Consider the following 22,710-nt stretch of genomic DNA (forward strand, 5'->3'; position numbering starts at 1 on the left):
ATTAAAATATTCAACATCCATCCCAAACAAAATACGCAACATGTCAATCACCACATTCGCTCAAACAGATAACACTCAATTGCATAACCGCATCCAACAATATTTCACTCAAGGCCACCAACGTCAAAGACGTTATCAATTTTTATCAAAACTTTTATGTAAGTTCTGTTCAAAACATAGTATAGCAGCAGTACAAACACCTTGTTGTAAACTTAGATATCATCCAACATGTGGCACATCATACAGAACTTTCAACAACACACGTGTATGTACATTTTGTTTCACACATTTGACATTACCAGATATAGCCCTCATTCATGCATCACATCAGTTACCACACATACAGAGATACAAACAAATACTACTGGAACGCAAAAGACGTAAACTTAGTAATAGACATCACCAAGTTTGGTAAACAAAAAAAAAAAAACAAAAAAAATCATTATTTCATAACAGGAAATATTTTTAGAATCTCGTCGGTTCAGAGTTATACAGTATTTTATCTTCGTACAGATCTCATGATTAAATTGTTGACATCATCGTAATTTTTTCATATCATGAAATAAGAAAAAATTCATTTGAAAGAGTGAGTTGTGTAACGTAATGTACATATAATATATATAATAATAGAATTTATCTCATAGAACCTTCGGGTAGGGTATACATATAATATATATAATAATAGAAAAAAATCATTTGAAAGAGTGAGTTGTGTAACGTCATAGAACTTTCGGGTAGGGTATACATATAATATATATAATCATAGAATTTATCTCATTGTACATTATTGTGTTGTTATTGTCGTGTTATTGTTGTATAAACAAACTAATTTAGGAAATAGAACCTTCGGGTAGGGTGTAATGAAATTTGAAATTGATTATGTAGATGTGTAATGTAATGGGTTATAATGAATATGTTACTTTATGAAAAGTCAATAGAAATATTTCATTACACCCTACCCGAAGGTTCTATTTCCTAAATTAGTTTGTTTATACAACAATAACACGACAATAACAACACAATAATGTACAATGAGATAAATTCTATGATTATATATATTATATGTATACCCTACCCGAAAGTTCTATGACGTTACACAACTCACTCTTTCAAATGATTTTTTTCTATTATTATATATATTATATGTATACCCTACCCGAAGGTTCTATGAGATAAATTCTATTATTATATATATTATATGTACATTACGTTACACAACTCACTCTTTCAAATGAATTTTTTCTTATTTCATGATATGAAAAAATTACGATGATGTCAACAATTTAATCATGAGATCTGTACGAAGATAAAATACTGTATAACTCTGAACCGACGAGATTCTAAAAATATTTCCTGTTATGAAATAATGATTTTTAGAATCTCGTCGGTTCAGAGTTATACAGTATTTTATCTTCGTACAGATCTCATGATTAAATTGTTGACATCATCGTAATTTTTTCATATCATGAAATAAGAAAAAATTCATTTGAAAGAGTGAGTTGTGTAACGTAATGTACATATAATATATATAATAATAGAATTTATCTCATAGAACCTTCGGGTAGGGTATACATATAATATATATAATAATAGAAAAAAATCATTTGAAAGAGTGAGTTGTGTAACGTCATAGAACTTTCGGGTAGGGTATACATATAATATATATAATCATAGAATTTATCTCATTGTACATTATTGTGTTGTTATTGTCGTGTTATTGTTGTATAAACAAACTAATTTAGGAAATAGAACCTTCGGGTAGGGTGTAATGAAATTTGAAATTGATTATGTAGATGTGTAATGTAATGGGTTATAATGAATATGTTACTTTATGAAAAGTCAATAGAAATATTTCAGCGAGATGTAACTAACAGAAAACATGGGGGTCGTGACTCGCAAAATGCATATAGGCAATTAGTAAATCCATTAAGCAAGATTCGTGACTCGTAAAATGCATATAAATGGTTGGTAAATACGTTAAGCGAGAGGACTGACGTTCCGATTCGTGTTCCAGGTGTGAATACACCTGTGAACACAAATTGGCTTGTCAAATTACATAGGGGCCCGCGATTACAGGCGGTGTAAAATCTGTAGGGATCATACATCATCTGTCTATATACGTCAAGATACACACATTGACGTCCATTACTTGTTGACAGGCGTGGGTCACGAATTAAGCGAATACACAACGGGATCAGTATAAATAATCCTCAAAATAGGCAGACGGGACCTCGCTTTCTCTTAGGAATTATTCACGTTATGTTATTTACTTTGACTTTGGAATTATTATAGTACAATTTTGGTGTTAGGGAATAGAGTAAAATAAAAGAAATATTTTAGACATCAGAGACTTGTTTTATCTTCACTAATGTACATCCGATTACGTGACATAGTGCTGTCGCTCATGGAAAGCGTGCGCTCTCATTGGCCAATATCGATTGTCCAATACAACGACGCTCCGCCTAGCGTAGTTAAGCAGCATACTGACTTGTAAAACTCCCTCTACATAAGTTGTCCGCTAGCGCGAATAACTAAAAACGTGTCAGAAAATAATTTTGTAAAATCCCTTTAATTAATTCAACTTATTAACTTAACCAATAAGACCTAATCTAAAGCAAGTGTACGTGCAATTCTAAATCTATAACGCTATTACTTGAACAAAATGCGCAATGCTAAATCATTGTGACTGTTTACATTTCCCAACATCTGGATTTGTAAACCATGCACTGAGTGCAGGATTTCCATATTATTTATATTGTGACAGTTGTATAAATAATTAAAAAGACTTGATACTATTTAAGCTTTTAAATGAAATGTTTAAATCGCGGAGAAATGACAACCTTTCGACAATTATTCACAAAAAGTCGACCTTTCTCACGAAGATACTTGAGAGTTCAGTTCATATTTGGTAACGATTACACACGAAAAAAAAAATAGACGCATTATACAATGCGTTTCGTTTGTTGAAACATTTTGCAGCATTTAATAGTAAGACATGAACAGAAACATGAGACGCCTTTAACAACATTGTAGAACATATTATAAGTGAATATTCAGATTTATATTTAGCAATTATGTAGGAAATGATACAAAAGGTAAAATAAGCAAAAACAGAAAATACATTATTTATTATATAAAGAAACACATATTTAGATCAATGGGTGTTTGAATTCCTTCTTTGGATTTTACATGTTACGAATACGTTAAGAACTATAAACACAGTGAAGCTTTATTTTAAGCACAATGTTAGGTATTTCTTAATTATAACCAAATGCCAACACAGTGAACATTGATCTTAGCAAATCATAGTTTGGCAAGGATTTACTACAATAAGGATTGCCATTTTAATTAATAACTCTATTAAATAGTATATTCGTTTAGGTTGTCTTTTGTATATTTCCGTCATTTATTTTAGATGACTTCATCCTAGGTGTTTGAAGTTGACATATATGTAGAAGATCGACATTCTGGTGCGAATATCGAGCCAGTTCTGACATCGACATTTATATGCAAACCGCGAAAATCAAGCTGATGCGAATATCGAATTGGTGCAAATATCGAGCTGGTTCAAATGTTGAATTGGTGCGAATGACGAGTTGTGTTAACTTAAGAGCACTGGTTCGTTTTTAACTGTTGGCGAAGCCAACTGGCTTATGTAGCTGTTATTTTGAAATCATGTATCGTTGAGAAACAATTTCGACAGTCTACGAATCAGTAAATTTAAACTAGGACAGGTCTTTTATCCCATCCAACTGTTTTTGTACCTTAAAATGTATACATGTGCATTTCATGTGTTTTATCGTTATAATTGTATGCTTGCTGTGATTTGTTACACGAGGTTTTGAAAATGTCGTTTTTTCTTTAGTTGTTTCTCGAACCTTATCACGCCCATTCTGTCGCTATTTGAATTTACGTAACCAAAATAATTTACCTGAGTGTTGCAGCATAAGAGCACTTAAGTATTGCATTTACCCATGTTTAGTTATTTCCTCTGCATAACTCGGGGCAAACTTTTTTGCAAACCATTATCATTAATAAACTGAATAAACTTTATATTCCAATAAATGAAACTATATTTGTTAAAATGAACACTTATCTCTTAAAACTGTCATTATACCAACACATTTATCTATACGCTCACTGATTTACTCTTACCGGCTTTGCATTCACACCAGCGCTTGCAGCAACACAAGGCGACGGCGAAGGCGATTACATTGGTAGCGATAACAGCGGCAGCAACTATTCCTACCAAAGCGCCGACACTGATATAATTTGATTTCACGTCGTCGTCGAATTCGTATTCAGTGCATCCATAAGCGTTCGGTCCGACACACGTTCTGCAGGACGGGTCGCACTGCTTATACCTTAACTCCATTTGGTCGTAAAATGTGCCGACGGGACAATTAAACGCGCAATGCACGCCCGGACAGCTGAATACTTTTTCTGCAATAAAACAAAAAACAATTAATAACTATTTATTTATAAAAAGTTATTCGAAATATAAAGAAGTGAAACTCTAGCTGCTGGAGCAGTATTGCATTATCATAAAATAATATAAAATTGGTTGGTCCTTTATTTAAGGCAAGTGACCAATTGCCAAAACAGTATGAAACAATTCAATACGAAACAACATACACACATAAAGGAATAAAGCTGCAGTCACCGCCTTGGAACGGTCAATTCAAAGCATTGGGTTTTAAACCGGTTTTAGAGCGTTCAACCTCACACTATATGCATGGCACATAAACGTGTAAATTAAATTAAACCTCGTAGCATTGAAACTCAAATTAAACAATAATAAAAGGGAATTAAAACGCATTCAAATTAATTACCATTTGATTACTTAATGGTAGGAAGGAGACCAGAGCAACAGAGTTACAACTTTTAAGGAACGATGAAAGGAAATTACAAACAAGTGTCAACTACATCCCTTCTATTTAGCAAAATATTTAAGAATATATCATCATATACTTAATATTAAAGATAATCAGCGTGCACATACAGGAAGAAGCAGCAATAATGGGTGAAAAAGATTCATATTATATAGCTTGGTTGTTAATGTGACTGCTACAAAGGACAAAGGTTTAATATTCGAAATGAGGACGTTGACTATCTTGACAAAGCTATGCTTTTTAATTAATGAATAATATTATTTATATCATTTTTACAAGTAAATATATAAAAAAAACACACAGTATTCAGAACGGTGATGTTTTTGGTAAATCCGTAAATTGTAGTGGCTGCATGTGATAACCGATTATTCATATTGAGATCAGCAAAAAACCGTTTTTTTCTGATCGTGTCAAACATTTTCAGACATAGACTAATTAACATCACCGACGTCAGTATCATAAAAAGTTGAACAAAAACATTGTTAATTTACTGCGATCGGCAGGACTTAATTTCGATCTGACTATGGTTCTTTAGCACTACGTATTGCCTTTACAAAGGAAACAGGTTCGAGAATATCTCAATAAGCCAAATGCCGTCGGTGCGATCGAGTTTGTATAAACACGGTGTATCTTCACATGTCAAACAGTAGAGAAACCTTATTATTAAGTGCGGTCCTTTGTTCATTGCAATGAACCGCTTGCCAAACAACGATGACAAAACAAATGTAGTAGACAAGACACACATACGTAGAAAACAAACGAACACATCGGTTTTAAGCAGTTGTTAATGAGTTGTAAACCTCACACATGGCATAGAAAAAAGATTTTAACTAACGATGCATTGAATTATATGCTCTATAATGCGACTTTATACTGACCTCTCATTTTCTTCCAATAGGGCGGACGGTTGAGGTTGCATGGTCCGATAAGAGGACAGAAGCAGCAAGGTGTTTGCTGGACCCGAGAAGTCGGTTTTTAAAATTGCGCTCTGGCAGAAAACTGGTTCTACAGTACGTGTTGTTCAAAAACATGTTATTTAATTATGAACAACGATTGACCTGAATGCGGTTAGGTTCAAAGTGATTCACATGTAAATCGCCCGAATAAATAATTTGCAAAGGTATACTAAAGGTTCCCTCAACGTTTATGGATCCTGATTGTAGTTATTGGAAAGAGTTTCCTCGTTAGTTTTGTCTCGAAGTCATTGTCAGTAATTGATTTGAAATCAAAGGTCGGTTTGCCTTCTCTTACGCGACCCACAGAAAGTAAAATAATGGCACTTCATTTGATGCGTCGAGTCAAAAATATATCAAATTATTTCCTGTCGTCTAAGTCAAGCACTTTCTTCTGTGCATAGCTACGATTATTTCCTATATTAGTAATTACTTCATTATATATATATATATATATATATATATATATATATATATAGTAATACTGTCCGGAAAATTGAAATAACGTTGTTGTGAAATATAATTATCTCCCTTGAAACACAAAAATACTCATAATTTCACTGTATCTTCTAGATCCAACGTATTTCCGCTGTGTCTCTAACATAGTTTTAGGGTATTTTTGAATCCTGATCGGATCGTGCCCAAATACAACTATGGTTTCATGTTTGTAAATAAATGTTCATGTAATTTTCCCTTCTGTGTATGTAAAACTGCTCCAACGTTGGAGATGTGTTGTGGTGTTAGTGTGGGGTATATAACTGTGAATGGTGTAAGTGTGGGGTATATAACTGTGAATGAACCTTTTTTTTTGGGGGGATGGGGATTTCACAGTATGTCTGCTTCATTCTGCATAGTAGCTAGGCGCACACGCCTAAGTCTCCAATAGGAATATGTATGGCTGTTTGTATGTCTGTGTATCTAGTTGATCACATCTCTCTGTTACTAAAAATATTTCCGGACTGAGATTAAGTAAAAGTGTGACCTAATTAGCCATAAGACGAAAAGATAAATATTAAATTATATAGACAATAACACAAAGGCATATGGACCGTTGGCCGCGGTCCGAATATAGACGTCCGGCCCAGCTCTTCCGTGTGTTATCGTTTACTTAACATATCATCCTATTTTATGGCGTCACTAAAATTTATTACAGAAACAGCTTTCCGTTCTTTAGTTGAATTATTTACACAATTTAAGACGTATCTCGCGTGACGTAATTTCTGTGACAGGACACACCAGTTCAAGCTAGACTCTCTGTATTTTAAGGATAACTATTTGGACTTAAAGGAGCCTTTCACTGAATTTGTCATGTATTGAAATTTGTCATTGAATGCTACATATTGATAATTGTACACATTGGATCTTAAAAGCTCCAGTAAAAAAACACAAGAACAAGAATACAATTAGAGAAAAAAATAACCCTCAATTGGGCTCGAACAACTGACCCATGTAGTTAAACTCTATCGTTTAGACCACTATGCCATCCGTACACAGACACTGAGTAATGTATTGTATACTATATATAAGCAATCCTCGTAGTATCACAAAATATAACGACAACATCAGAACTCTCCAAATTATAAAATCGTTTCGCGTTGCAACGCTTTATAATTTTTAGGTACTTAAATCGTCAAGATATGCATATACTGAATATTTTAGAGCATGGTAAATATTCAGTATTACTGTTTCCTCACACATATCATAACTACAATGAAAATTAGCAAATATGATTTTTATTTTTTTTTATTTTGTCAAGTTACCAAAACGTGAAAAGTCCCCTTGTTAATGGTTAATTGAACAATAAAGTTTTTTTTAAACATCGAACGAATTCAAAACGTTTTTCGGAGAGTGTGTTAGTCAATTAAATCGATCCGAGCAGTCTTTCGTAAATCGTGTTTTTGGTAAGACTGTTTTGCATTCAACAAAGTTTCCAAAAAGTAGTGTGAAACAAATTAAGATCAAGGGACGAAAGACCAGAAAATGGAAATGCATATCGTTGTAATTGTATTGTTATAAGCATTTGATTAAAGTTTTATTGAGGTAAGCGTGTCGTTTACTTTTTTTTTTACTCCTGTTAAAGCTCAAATAATGTCCTCAGCTCCAGTTGCAATCGATATTCTAAGTATCAATGTTTGTATGACTGAATTTGGACGTCATTTTGTGCAGTTGATGCCGCGTGATCGAATCCTTTCAGATATGAAAAATCGACCCGGCGTGCCGATTTTAATCACGGTATTATACTATTAACCCTTCAGACACGAATAACGACTCACTCGCGACGTTATTGTATTACTTTTTATAGTAACGATTCGTTATATATATTTAAATGTATCTTAATTGTCATTCAAATAGCAAACATGGCATTCATCGAACGACTTTTTCCTGACTAATTTATATTGGCCGGTAAGATACAAATAACGGCCCGCTGGCGACGTCATTTTGCTACTTTTATAATGATATGTAATTATAAAACAATAACGTACGGCATATTGGCCCGTCGGATACAAATAACGACCCACTGGCGAAGTCATTTTGCTACTATTCGTAGTAACTATATGTAATAATTAAACAATAACACACGACAGAGCTAGGTCTGCACGACAGAGCTGGGTCTGTCGTCTTTAATCAGCCCGTAGCCGACATAACGACCCGAGGGCCTCTGATTTTCATGTTTGATATTAATTCACTGTAAGTTGCGTTTGTGCTAAGAATTGATTAAAGAAATATATGTGTGCTATATGACATTCGACGAAAGCGTTTCAACACTACCTTCTTATAAACCCTACAATTTAATAGAATGATTTTGTAAATATAGATGATTAAATATCACAACTGGTCATAATATTGTTTGGGTGTGAGTAATCGGTTGTGCTGAATTTATAATTATGATCACAAAACATTTAGCAACGATCGCAGATGAAATCATGAGTATGTTAATACATAAGTAAAATAAAAAACAAAACCGTTTACTCACAATGTATGCCCATGAGCTAATCAAAATAGGTGCAACAATACACAACACAGAAATGAACAACATTTTTAATACGTATACATTACTGACAGGTAGTGTATACGCTAAAAAAAACTCTAGGTTATTACTTTATAATTTATCTGTAGTTACATTCCTTCTTAAAACAATGAGAGTTTATATTGAAGATCAACAAACCAATCAACTAGGTATTGTATCTCGGTCGGATTTTGTCGGAGTTTTCTTCCCTGTTAGGTTTCGAGTCTTACAGCCAACATAATCAAACATTCGTGTGGTAAGATTAAGGTTAACGCGAATCCGTCCTCATCAATTAAAAAAGTAGACGCACGTTGTGGAAAAATTGGTATTAAACATAAAATATGAATGCAAGACCCTTAAAATTAAAAATTATTCACTTATTAATTTACGACATGCACGTTCACACGTGAATACTTGTGTGCACATGTGAGATTTTCACGTACGCACGTTAAGAACGTTAAGAACAAATTACATTGATGTGAAATCCAAGCCCCTGTACGAAATGTAAGGTCGTACACAGTTATTAAACATATATGCCTTTTAATGTTTATGTGTGGTTTTACATTTAAGTAAAGATTAATTTTGATCTTGTTTACCATATTCGATACGATAACTATGGTTTCAGAAAACTACGCAGATATTGAGCGACTAAGAAAAGAGATCGGTATGTAATACAATGCGGTCTTTCATAGATGTTGGCTCTCAGTAGCCACCAGTTAAATAGAATAATAACGTGCACTTGACATAGGTGTTGATAAAACTACGTTGATAGTGAACCAGTAAGAAAATTAATGCGGCTTCACATATTCAAGCGAAGTGGGCTTTTAGTACCCACCATTGGAACAGAATAATCACATGCATACTAAGTAGATTTTGCATCCATCCAGCTAGCAGTAGTATTAAAGCATTCGAGTTTTGGAATTTCCTTTCTTAACGCCCTTACCTTCGTATCAATTAGCCGTATAGTAGGAATTGAATGTTAGCATCTATACGATGTTGCAATGTTGTGCTGTAGTAACAAAGCCGATGGTATAAAAGTTTTCCCAGAAAACCGTGCGCAAACGTTAACGTATTCATCACATTGGACAATATGTTCAGGCGATTAGAAAATTCCCATCGGTGTATTATGTTTACTGTATTCAACTTAAGATGGAGTAGTTTGAAAATACAAGAGTATATCGATATGATGTGTGTCTGTCGTATCGCCTTTTTTTTATTATCGTAATGTGAGAATAATTCCACATCGACTAGCCAAAGCAACAGTCAAACGAAAATAAACTAATGCATTTTAAAGGGTCATCAGTTTTAATTAAAGAAAATAAAGTTTATATGACTGCACACTATTTAGTGTGTACATATACATTTAATTATGGGCATGTCCAAACGCGTTTGCTTTAAATCGAACATATACCTTAATATGTGCTTGGTTTGAACTTATATATTATATTATCATTTTTGGGGCGAGTTTTAATGCTGTTTTTATTGCCGGTATGATACCATGAAATGGTTTCTGCACTGCTTTTAAGAACGACTTTGGGCGGTGGGATTTAAAACAAAATACCTGAGACCATAAGGTCAAATAAAGCAACATTTTTCTTTTCCTTCAGTTTCTGATAGACACTTTTATTTTCTTAATTATCTAGAGGTTATAGTTTTTGCTTATATTAAGCACATTTAAGAACAAACATCTGTTGAGAAATAAGTTCTTTAATACCCAGTTTGAAGTTTTAAAAAGAGGCCCTATAATGGGTTGTAGCGTAAAATTTCTCGCAAGATTCGCTGCGATTTCGTACAGTTTAGTGATTTATACATATATATGTGCCATCGAACATGACGAATTCAACACCATGTTATATAATGTTTACTGATAAATGATAATTACGACAGTGTAATTGTAAAGTTGATTTAATTTAAATGACATTGGACATTATACGTACAAAAAGGACACTATTTATTTCAGTATTATATTTCAACGTCGAGTTTTCTTGTGTGTTTAAACAAACAATATTGAAACGAAGCATTAATCAAAACTTTGTGTGTATAATTATTGCAAAGTATAAGTTATTCGTTGAGTCTAATCTACCTTAGCTTACACGTGCGCAGGGTGTGTTTAAAGGACCGCATTGTGTTCAATATTTACTAGACGACGTCGATGGAGATACAATTTTTGATTAAAACAACATTTGTTTGCTAAACCGCATTGAATACTGTACAGTAACCTTACTGAAATGATAATTGGTTACCCTCTTTTAATTTTGTTGAAATCGTTTCGGTCCACAGCGTATGCGGGGCAACAGTCTAAAATGGAGATTTTAAAATTTTTGTTAAAACAACAAAGGTCATAGGTTCGATATTTGATAAACATTGTAAAGTGGTCTTCCTTTAAGTCTGTTAAAATTATTCCTACAAAACCCTGGTCTCAAATTTCGCCACGCCCGAAGGGCCACATGATTTTGTATACACTTTTGTTTAATTCATAACCCTACGGTCAAAAGCTTGCTATGCTACATGGTTCAAATGCGACATCGGATTATGTTCCTTAAAACAGATTATAAAAAATAAAAATCATGCCTTTGGGTTAGAGATAGCCCAGCTCCACGACACATGTGAGTGGTCTATAGCAATCTTAGCTCTCTTATTTGAGTTTTTCTCTAATTCTCTATGTTGGTTGAATACAACATGGCACGTTATTACCAGCATGTGAGACGAAAAATATATCTAGACATAATAACATAGTAATTGCTGTGTTAATGTAATGTGCATCGCATAAATGGGTTATTCTTTAAACAGATATGATTTTATATGCTGAAAGAAATGTGAACCAATTTAGAACAAACATCTTTGCTACAAAGGGATTGCAAACATGTTTAACAATAACCAACTGAAAACACGAAAGATTAAACACTTATATACACATTGTTTTTATGTGAAACGAACGATAAAAAAATTATATTCTGGTATCTTCACGGAACAAAGGCCTTTTGATACAAAATGGATAACAATGATAACAAGAAGACAATCACTATTTGAAAGTTGAATCAAATGTGACTTAATCAAATGCTTAACAAATTTGTTTGTGGTTGAAATTGTTTCGGGTGATAATTTGCTATCGCGTCTATTAAAAAAATGTTTACTTTGTTTCGCCTAAAATTTCTTTGATTTCTTCTTCTGAGAAGGTAAGAGAGACTACTTTTGGCATTGTTTGTCAGATAGATCTAATTCTGAACTTGATTCTTCACACTCTCGGTTATATTTACTCACATCTTTTAAGTCATCAACGCTTAGCACGTCCGTATAATGACCAGTGTGCTGAAGTTTGTCTTCAAAAACATCCGACAGGGCATTGTTTGGTCTAACTGGAAATTCAGTTGTACAAGATTGAGTCTTCTTTATATCGTGTTCATTAAAATCCGATACATCCTTTGGTATTGCCTTTTTACCTTGAACATGGACTTGCTTTATCATTTGTGTATCGTCTTGAACCGTACCATCGCTTGAGGTCATTTGCTGTCTTGGAAGAGGAACGGGTTTAAAATGCCTAGGCTAAGTGATAATATCAAAGTCAGTGCTTATTTCTGTTTCAGATACTGGTTTGACAGCTGGTTCAAAGCTTATTTTCGAGGCCACACTCGTTTGTATATTAGGTTTCGGCAAAGGCTTTGGTTTAAGTTTTGGTTTTCTACCGGTAATGTAGTCCGATTTAGAGCTTCCACGTTTCACCTCATTTTTGTTTGACGCGAGTTTAAGACCAATAGTAGGACAATGCATTTGCTTAGCTGAATCTGATTCTTTACCCGCTGCTGCTACACTATCACTTGGACCGCCTTTATTATCTGTAGCAATTGTATAAAACTCACACTCAGTGACATCATCCATGATACCATCATTTGTTTGTTCATTTTTTATTTTTGTTTTGTCGACGTTTGAATTAATGTTATTAATCGCTCCACTCCTTGAAGGATCTTTGGCTGTTCCAGAAATCGGTTCCAAACAATCTTCAGTTACATATGCTGCTGTTTGACCATAATCGCGGCCCGCTAATGGTTCACAACTCAGGTTCCCAGCTGTTGTATTTGTGCTTCCATCAACACATTTTATGTCTTTATTACTTTTGCTTCTATCGTGTGAGGCTGATACACCTCGTTTTTTAATACCTTCATTGATCCCGGCACTTTCAGCAACGGGTGTTAAGTAAGATTCTTGTCCCGCTCGCGGTGTTGGACTTTTACATGTTCTAGGCGCTTCCATTTCCTCATAGATTTCTTCATCAACATTTATGTCCTGAGATGCGTCTTGGAAATCGCCTTCAATTGGTTCGTAGCGTTCTTCTGATTCAGCGGGTTTCTTCCGGTCACCATCACGTTCTGCGTACGCATAGTCGTATTTGACCTCTATGGTCATGTCTTCGATTTCATGGTATAGATGATAATTAGCGTCCTCTGAAAAAAGATAAACACCCTTGATGAAGGGCATATTTAAATAATCGTAGGTTTATTTTATAGGATGTTTTTTCAGTTTGGAACATCGGTATTTTGTACTGTCATAATTTTAAAACTACATTTTACAAATCGATTATAACATCCAATAGCATTTACGTGAAAAGCGTTAATAATTACATGAACATGAAGTTTATGAAAAATGATCAGCTGTTATGAAACGTTTATGGAAACATGTAGTAAAATGCTTAAAAAAGGAATCTGCAATTTAATAATACGTGATTCTTTGATACGGTGCTGAAGCCCTGCTAAATTATCCAATAAGTAATAACATAGCAAAACCAGTAAGAATGATTATCTTATTAATATCGTAAGATAATATACTCTTATACTCGAATAATAAGGTGTTTACATTAAAGTGTACGTGTATGTTATTCGATTTGGTAACATATAAGCCAATACCTGAACTTATACTTCCGTGATATTCGATCATGTTTAGGCCTATCCATGTTAATATACGCGTGTGTTATTTAAATAAGCCGAATGTATGCATATACATACGAGCACCCACCAGCAACTTTACCTCTAAGTAATTCAAATACTTCATGGGTAGGCCTACAAATGAACATATACACCTCTGCGATTTAAATACATCATGTGTCAATCTATGCAATCATACATTTTATACGGGTCTGCTATTCAAATTTGGCATTATAATGACTATACAGGCACTGATACTGGTGTGTTATTTGGATGTAGCGTGCATTGATTGTAGCACGTAGATACTTAAGATTACTGTATACTAAGGAATTTTGGTGTTCAACGTTATACTCTCTAAGAAATCCAAAGAAACATTGGACGACATAATTTCTGTATGGGCGCTTGTGTTGACTTTATTTTTAAATATTTATTTACTTGTGTGGAAGGAAAAACATTGTATTACAAAGTCAGTCATTAGCTTTAAGGTTAAAAACTGCATGATGGTACCCTGACACTTGGCGGTATACCTTAAACTGGAAAGGAGCAAGTAAACAGATGGCCGTTAAACAGTTACCATAGAATCGGGGCGGGTGTCTTACATACCGCATAACCTATCTTGTTTTATTGTTGAAATCAATTTGGAACGGGATGCTCTTTCAGAAAAGGTTTGGTTATGAGGGTCTCTACGTGCAAAATGTTGACTTTATTTTGTATTAAATTTATTTTACTTTGAATTGCCTAATTTATACCAGTATTTCCTGTTGTAAAGGATTGCCTTTCGTCCGTAAAGCCAGCAATATCAATGTCGTTTTCTCCTCGGACATCTGGAACAATGCACGAGACTTTCAAATCACTGTCAATCAATCTTAATGTAAAGAGAATTGGCGACAGATGTATCACTAGCATCATAAAGCAAATCAGCAGGAACATACTTCAAATGTGACATAAAAAAGTGTGTAGTAAATTACGCGTAACAGACACAAATTTATCCGGGCTAGTAACAAGCACTGTGCTGTAATTATATCTCAACCCTTTCATCACCAGTTAGGAAAATGGTTATGTATCTGTGACGAAGAGTAGCACTTGAAAAAATCGTACCTGCATATCCTTTCTTAAGTAAATAGTCAAATAAATTAAACCAAAGATTTGTGATGACTAAAAAGTGCAGCACGAATCAGTTTACATCATATTGTTGCAAAAGAGGAAATAAACGTACTTATACTTACATCTATTTGGTTTAGCCTTCTTATTCTTTGTTTGTACCTTCAAAGGAAATGTCAGACAATCCAAAATCTGTCAGAAAATCGATTATGTAAGACATATGTTTATTATGTATATGTGATAGTTTTCTTTTGTTAAATAAATAAAATATTTATTACCAAATTGTTACCAAAAGTAGTGTCACTTGTTACCAAATGTAATGTGAAAACATAGTGTTGTGCGAAGTAACTACTACGTTTAATTTTTTACTAATTAGGTATGTATTATTACGTGTAGTTAACATATTTTTCCTTTTATCTTACACATACACAGTTGCCTGTTCTGCATCTACAGCAGACGCAACACACAACTATGATGACGCCAACGCCGATCAAAGCTCCTGCAACAGCGCCAATAATGACAAACGTACGAGGATTCAGGTCGTCGTCGGCAACTCGTATCTTGCACACCGTCCCTCGCCGTGGTCCCTTTCGTCCGAGTAAAGGTTCCCACCCTGGCGGACATTCTTTCAAGCAGCCATCATCGGTTTCAAACTCACATGCAGTGCATCCAGTAGCGTTCGGCCCGTCACACGCCTTGCAGGAAGGGTCGCACGGATGGCACTTTAAATCCCGATACTCGTAAAACGTGCGGACGGGACACTCCGATACGCAATACTCGATATCAGTGGTGTTATCGTAATTTTCATAATCAATATATTCGGGGTATATATTTTGATTCGCACATTGGACTTCATTTCCTGCAAAACAAAAAGGCGATAACAAACCAAGTCATCAACAAGAATAACCACATTTAAGTTGCACATTTATTTATAAGGATGGTCATAGCTTTGTACACACCAATATGCCTCACTATTTATAGGAACAACTGCAACGTTCGCATTTGGTGGTAACCAAAAAGCGACAGTGCTTTGGAGTTTATCAAAAAGATGATACAAACTTGGTGTGGACAAAAAGCGAACGCACTTTGGAATTTATAAAAAAGATTATACACATTTTGATATGGACCAAAAAACGAACTTTGTTGTATCACACGTTATGTGGGTTGACAACACCGTATGGATTTGCATAGCTGTAATAATTTAAAGGAAGTCTCTAAATATCTTTATTTAACGAATTATATCAAGACAAGTAATAAGTGCTATATAATATTTAAGTGGGTTCATTTTTAATAGAATAATATTGTTTTGGTTACTTTTTATCGCTTACTTTTTATGTATTTTCTGGAAGCGATAGCCGAACAAAAACAACAATTAATGTTTCTGTTAGTGTCAGACGTATTCGAACAAAGACAATGCATTTTGTAAACCGATGTCAGTGTGAAAACATGTTCATAAACTCCCGGGAGGTTCAAATTTCGGTACCATAATGGGAGCGTTCACACGATTTCTTCCAAATACACAAGTAAACATTGGTTTTACACAGGAAACTGACTCGATACAAGTCTGAATACGCTTTTAATATCATCGAGCTAAAATAAACAGCTGAAGATTGCCAATGTATTTAATTATATGCTATGGAATGCGCCATTAAAGGGACCTTAACACGTTTCGTAAATTGACCAAAAAAGAAATGTAGCTGTGATATTTGTGAGGAAACAGTAATATTGAACATTGTACATGCTCTAAAATATCCATTATATGCATCTTTTAACAATTAAAAAAACTGAAAAGTATAAAGCGTTGCAACGCGAAACGATAAAGTTATTTTGAGAGTTAAGTTGTTGTCGAGGTCTTTTGTGACATTACGAGGATTGCTTATTTTAAGTAAAAAAAATACATCTTTTATCGTATGAGCACGGATGGCCGAGTGGTCTAAGTGTAAGACTTTTACTCCAGGGGTCGCTGTTTCGAGCCCAGTTGAGGGTTCCTTAACTCTTTCTTTAATTGTATTCTTGTGTTTACTTGAGCTTTTTAGATACAATGTTTACCATTATCAATATAAAGCATTTAATGACAAACGTCAACACATGCCAAACTCTATGAAAAGGTCCCTTTAAAACCTACCTCTGATTAACTTCCACTCCCCCGGACAGGTGAGTTCACAAGGTTTGCTGTCCGGGCAGAGGCAGCATTGGTTCAGCTGAGTATCTGAATATTGTTTGCAGAACGGTGTGCTGGCATTGGTCTGGAGTTAGAACATGTTGGTCGAATAATTTAACATTTCAAATATTATGTAAATATAATTAAGAACAGCGGTTGGTATGCGTGTTGCTTGGTGGAAAATGCTTCATATGTAAATCGCGCCGATTCACAATTACAAAAAAGATATACTAAAAGTTCCCTCAACTGTTATGGATCCCAAATATAGTAATTGAAATGATTAGCCTCCAGAGTGTTTATTGGAAAATAAATTAATGTTAGGTCTATGGTTGAAAATGTATGAAGGTTCAGCTTACTGTTCGCTTAATTCAACGCTAACAACTACCCTTAAAATGGAGTTCCTTTGAAGTATCTACTCACAACTGTCAGTCTTATTCAAGCGGTATCTTCAGAGCATAGCTATCCTAAACCCTATACAGTTGTATGTAGGTTAAAGCAGTATTTACAAGTCAAGTATGGGCCATACATGAGTATAAAGGATTCATAATTATGCAAACAAAACGTTCGTCTTGAACAATGATACACGGGTGATACCACTGAAATATGACACGTATAATTAGTATAGTTATTGATAGACACGTTTAGTGGTGTTTTAAATGTGGACGGACTGGTTCAAAAGTATTGATGCAACTATTGATACGGATATCGTTATTACAACAGAGGACATAACTGGAAATACGACTTAATTCCGGATACTCTTCAAGATATATATTAAGTTTAACATTTTGAAAAAAGACAGAAACCCCATGTCAAACAATAAGTTAACATACATTTTCTAAAAAGAAACAAAAATATCCGACTTATATACTCTTTTAATGATTTTGACTTTCGGATGAAGTTTTACATTTCTCAAGTTGTATAATTACGTGTTGTGTTTATTTGTTTTGCCTTAAATTAATAAAAACTAAAAATAAAACATAACTTTTAATAAAAACCGTACACCAAATATGGTATTTAACTATGAATCAGGCATCAATAACAGCGAACATCGGGATATCATAAATAATACAATATTATATAAATGTCAATTTATAATGTTTTTTTATCCAATATGTTTAATTTATGTAAGGCCACAGCCATTTCTTTTTAATAAGTATGAGACAAATATGTTGGACATTGACATTAGAACTGAATTTGTAAATTATTGAATTTTTGAGAATCAACAGTCCATTAACGAACGAAGTATTAATTTTAAAAACAAAACGCAATCTTTAACATATTGTAAAATAAATCAAATGTGGGTTTGCGAGTCATGTCATACATACCGTTTAAAAACAAATCAATGGTCGGGTATTATAGTCGGGCGATTTTCTTTAATAGCACTGCGTATTTAGTGCATTGTATCGCCCTTTTCAATGACAGGTATTTCAAACCTTTACAGCTGTAGGAAATCAGATCTCAGCGGCGGTTAGCCAATTTATATAGATATGTTGTAATTTAAGATGTCTGTGTGAGCTCACCTTGCTTTTGGGAGAGCAAATAGATAGATGATAGTTCACAAGATAAATTGAGACTTGTTATACAACATTTTGATTTTCTATTCTTCGCATCTTCTCATCTGTTATGGGAGTCAATTGTTAAAAGAAAAATTGTAAGTGAATATCAGGGGCGTGTGGTTGTGAAGAATCAAGCTAGTTGACTGTGTTTGCTTAACATATTTTAAGTCAGTATTTATTCTGCTTTACATTTGTATAAACTACCATGGTTTATGTCCGAGACACCAACTTAAAATAAGATGTTGCCGACACTGAACTTTAAAGGGACCGTTTCACGTTTTGCTAAATTAACAAATTAAAAAAAATCAGATTCACAAAGTTTTGTTGGTGTTATGATAGTTGTAAGGAAACAGTAATACTGAACATTTATCATGCTCTTAATTATCTATCGTTGCATCGCAATCTCTTGCTGTCGTTATATTTTGTGACACTTCGAGGATTGATTTTATAAAGTATATGATGCATTACTCAATTTATGAGCATGGATGGCCAAGTGGTCTAAGCGTTAGACATTTACTCTAGGGGTCAATGGTTCGAGCCCAGTTGAGGGTTACTTTTTTCTTTCTTTAATTGTTTTCTTGTTTTACTAAAGCTTTTTAGATACAATGTTAACATTTATCAATATAAAGTATTTAATGACAAACTTCAAAATACGCCAATGTGTGTGAAAAGGTCCATTTAAAGGTACGTACAAACACAGTATAAAAACCGATTGTAAAAGGTATATACAGACACAGTATAGACACAGATCTTAATAAATGTTTTCTTGTTTTACTGGAGCTTTTTAGATACAATGTTAACATTTATCAATATAAAGTATTTAATGACAAACTTCAATATACGTCAATGTGTGTGAAAAGGTCCATTTAAAGGTACGTACAAACACAGTATAAAAACCGATTGTAAAAGGTATATACAGACACAGTTTAGACACAGATCTTAATAAATGTTTTTTTACGGATGTACAACATTTAACGTTATTAACAAACATACACCATTAAAAGGTTTTACAGGCTTAATTTAAAAGGTTTTAGAAGCTTGTTTACAGAAGTAGACAATAACCTCTTAATTGTTTTTACACATTAACTTGTAAATGATAAATGGTCCAAAAAATAAGATTTTTGTACGACTAACATCTTAAAACTTTACTATAGGTAGGTCGGTTTAACGGGTTTTTGTTTTTCTTTTTTAATACAAGTTATTTTACACTTGACTAAGAATGTAAAATAAAAGAAAACGTCCAAATATGTGTGCATTTTAATGTGTAAACGTTAATTAAACGATAATGATGGAATGTGGAAATTTAGGAACTGATCGAAAACTCAATCTCAAATAAAACAGAATTCAGGTTCGGACTGCTTGGTGGAAACAAACAATATTTTTATTTCTCACATCTTGCTTTATGGATGTACCTGACGGTACTTTCTACATCAGTGCCGGCGTTCATCGAATGATCGTGAGTACTATGCGACATTTCACACACAATCTTTAACAAAGTCTTTAAAAAAAACGTTTATTAAGGAACGATTATGATCTTGAATACATTATTGGCAAATAACCATCGATTTGTATCCTGGCGTGTACATGAATCATACAACAAAGGTGTATATAATCTGATAACTTTGATTGACTAAACATACTTAAATTATTAAGTAAAATACTTTTGGGTTATAAAAATGAAAACCAATTGTTACAGTGCTAAATTTGTTTTATGTACATTCAGTGACAGAGTATTTTCTTCGGCGCCAAAGAACCAACACAAATATTATATTATTCTAGAAAAAATGAATTTAAAAAAAAGACAGTGTAAACCAGTAATCTAAAAAGAATACGCGCACCTCCGCTAGATAACATACATGTATATTACTGCAAAACACTGATATAGTTATTAAAAAATAATAATATGGTTTTAGCACAGGGATGTGCATTGTCATTTTCATATACCACGTCGCACATTAATTGCGTTGCTATACACTGTTTGTAGCTACATTCACGACATTTCAAAACTAACATAAAATGTAGATTTATATACGATAACTGCTATGAGCTATTGTTACTAGGTTAGCTAAATTTAGAAGTATGTTCAAAATGTATTCAGAGAGATATCACCATTAACATGTCCATACATTAAAAGAGAATTGAAATTTACCTACAGAGTACACTTCTCCAATCATCAAAAATGGTACAACAATATCCAACACATAAAGTATCACCATATTTGAATATGTAAAATTTACAAGGTAGTTGTGACCTTTAAATCACTTCGTTCACCACGTAACTTAATGCAGAGACTCGTAGCAAGTTGAGCTTAAATCACAGAGCCTCAACCAGGTAGTGTGTCAATATCTTCCCTGCTAAGGCAATAGTTAAAGTCTGTTTTTCATTTTGTTAATGTTGTATTAACTATTCGTACGAAAAGCTGGGAAGATGATGAATTTTTATAACCTGCATATACACGCGTTATTAATACATGTAGTATCAATTATGTCAAGATTGGATTAGTTAACCACAACGATAATACTGTCCAAAGATCCTAGCAATATTAGCTGTTGGATAATAATCCCGGACAAGCGTAGGAATGTGCTATTTATGATAACTTGTTGTCTAATAATATAACATATATACTACGGTTTGCATTCCGGAGATACTCGACATATATTTCATGAAAGTAAATTCGGGTCAAGATTGGATTAGTTAACCACAACGATAATACTGTTCAAAGATCCTAGAAATATTAGCTGTTGGGTAATAATCCCTGACAAGCGTGGGAATGTGCTATTTATGATAACTTGTTGTCTAATAATATAACATATATACTACGGTTTGCATTCCGGAGATACTCGACATATATTTAATGAAAGTAAATTCGGGTGGGTATTTGGTAACAAAGAATCAGATTGCGATTGAATGGGTGCACTTAAACTTGGCAGTTTAACCATTCTAAATTATTGACTGTTACTTCAGACCTCCTGTACCAAATCGCACGATTTATACAATGTTAAGTCATTAAGCTTGTTTTTCATGTAACCCTGTCTAATTTCGAAAACTGACAATTCGTCTGCATAGAAAAATATGTTATTTTTTCCCCAAAAGTCTGAGTATCTTCGGGTTGTCAAGAATATATTTTATTTAGTTAATCTATATGCAAGAGTTTTTCCTTGACCTTTTGTTTGTGACACTTGCATATCGCGGCACAAGTCCTCTCAACAGGACGAGGCGTGTTTACAATTGCCGATTAAACATCTAAATTAAAGCCTGGAAAAGTTGAATTATGCAAAAAAAATTAAACAGTGACATTTAAATTTGTCCTTGACTTTTGCGGTAGGGACATGCAACACGTCGTAACCAATTGGTGAACACCGAATATCTCAACAGTTTGTTAACAGTTATTGAACGATTGTCATATGCGTAACATTTACTATCCAGACAAGCTCTGTTACAACCCGTTTTGCAATAAACCCGTTTTGCAATAAAATTATTGCAAAACGGGTTGGAGTGTCTTATTGCAATTTTTTTTTTAAACAACCCGTTTTGCAATAAACCCGTTTTGCAATAAAATTATTGCAAAACGGGTTGGAGTGTTTTATTGCATTTTTTTTAACAACCCGTTTTGCAATAAACCCGTTTTGCAATAAAATCACCACACATTTATTTGCAATAATTTCATTGCAAAACGGGTTGGAGTGTCTTATTGCAATGAGAATTTTGTATAACAACCCGTTTTGCAATAAACCCGTTTCGCAATAAAATCATCACTCTTGTATTTATTCAAATGGATTGGAATAGTTAAAAGTGATGTTCAAATTTTGTATTTAAATAATATTGTTTTAAAATAGACAAAACTGTGAGTTAAAACTTAAAATTAAAAAGCATGGAAGGTGGTGAATTTCGAGATTTAATACGATAAAACAAAACAGAATGTGTGTCGAAACGTGTTGAAGTGTCTTCATGCAACGTCAGTTGTGAGTTACAAACCGTTTCGCAATACAATCATCACATATATACTATTTGTTTCAAATTGATTTGAAACGGCATAAAGGAAGTTTAAAATGTCGCCTGCAATGTAAATATGATACAACTAAACTGAATGTATATATGAAGTGATTTTCACCAATTGGGAAATT

The 22,710-nt window shown here is 33.6% G+C and overlaps 1 protein-coding gene across 1 annotated transcript; it reads right to left on the reverse strand.

Annotated features, from left to right (window-relative positions):
- Positions 1 to 11,933: 11,933 nt before the first annotated feature.
- Positions 11,934 to 20,899, reverse strand: LOC127839425 (uncharacterized). The gene is made up of 6 exons (XM_052367787.1): positions 20,740 to 20,899; positions 16,995 to 17,115; positions 15,298 to 15,728; positions 14,995 to 15,031; positions 14,518 to 14,592; positions 11,934 to 13,291 (listed from the first exon to the last, which is right to left on the reverse strand). Exons 1-6 carry the CDS (start codon positions 20,800 to 20,802, stop codon positions 12,396 to 12,398), a joined length of 1,623 nt encoding a protein of 540 aa, XP_052223747.1. The 5' UTR covers positions 20,803 to 20,899; the 3' UTR covers positions 11,934 to 12,395.
- Between the last annotated feature and the right edge of the window lie 1,811 nt (positions 20,900 to 22,710).

Source organism: Dreissena polymorpha, chromosome 7 (genome assembly GCF_020536995.1).
Source record: "Dreissena polymorpha isolate Duluth1 chromosome 7, UMN_Dpol_1.0, whole genome shotgun sequence".
Taxonomy (NCBI): Eukaryota; Metazoa; Mollusca; class Bivalvia; order Myida; family Dreissenidae; genus Dreissena; species Dreissena polymorpha.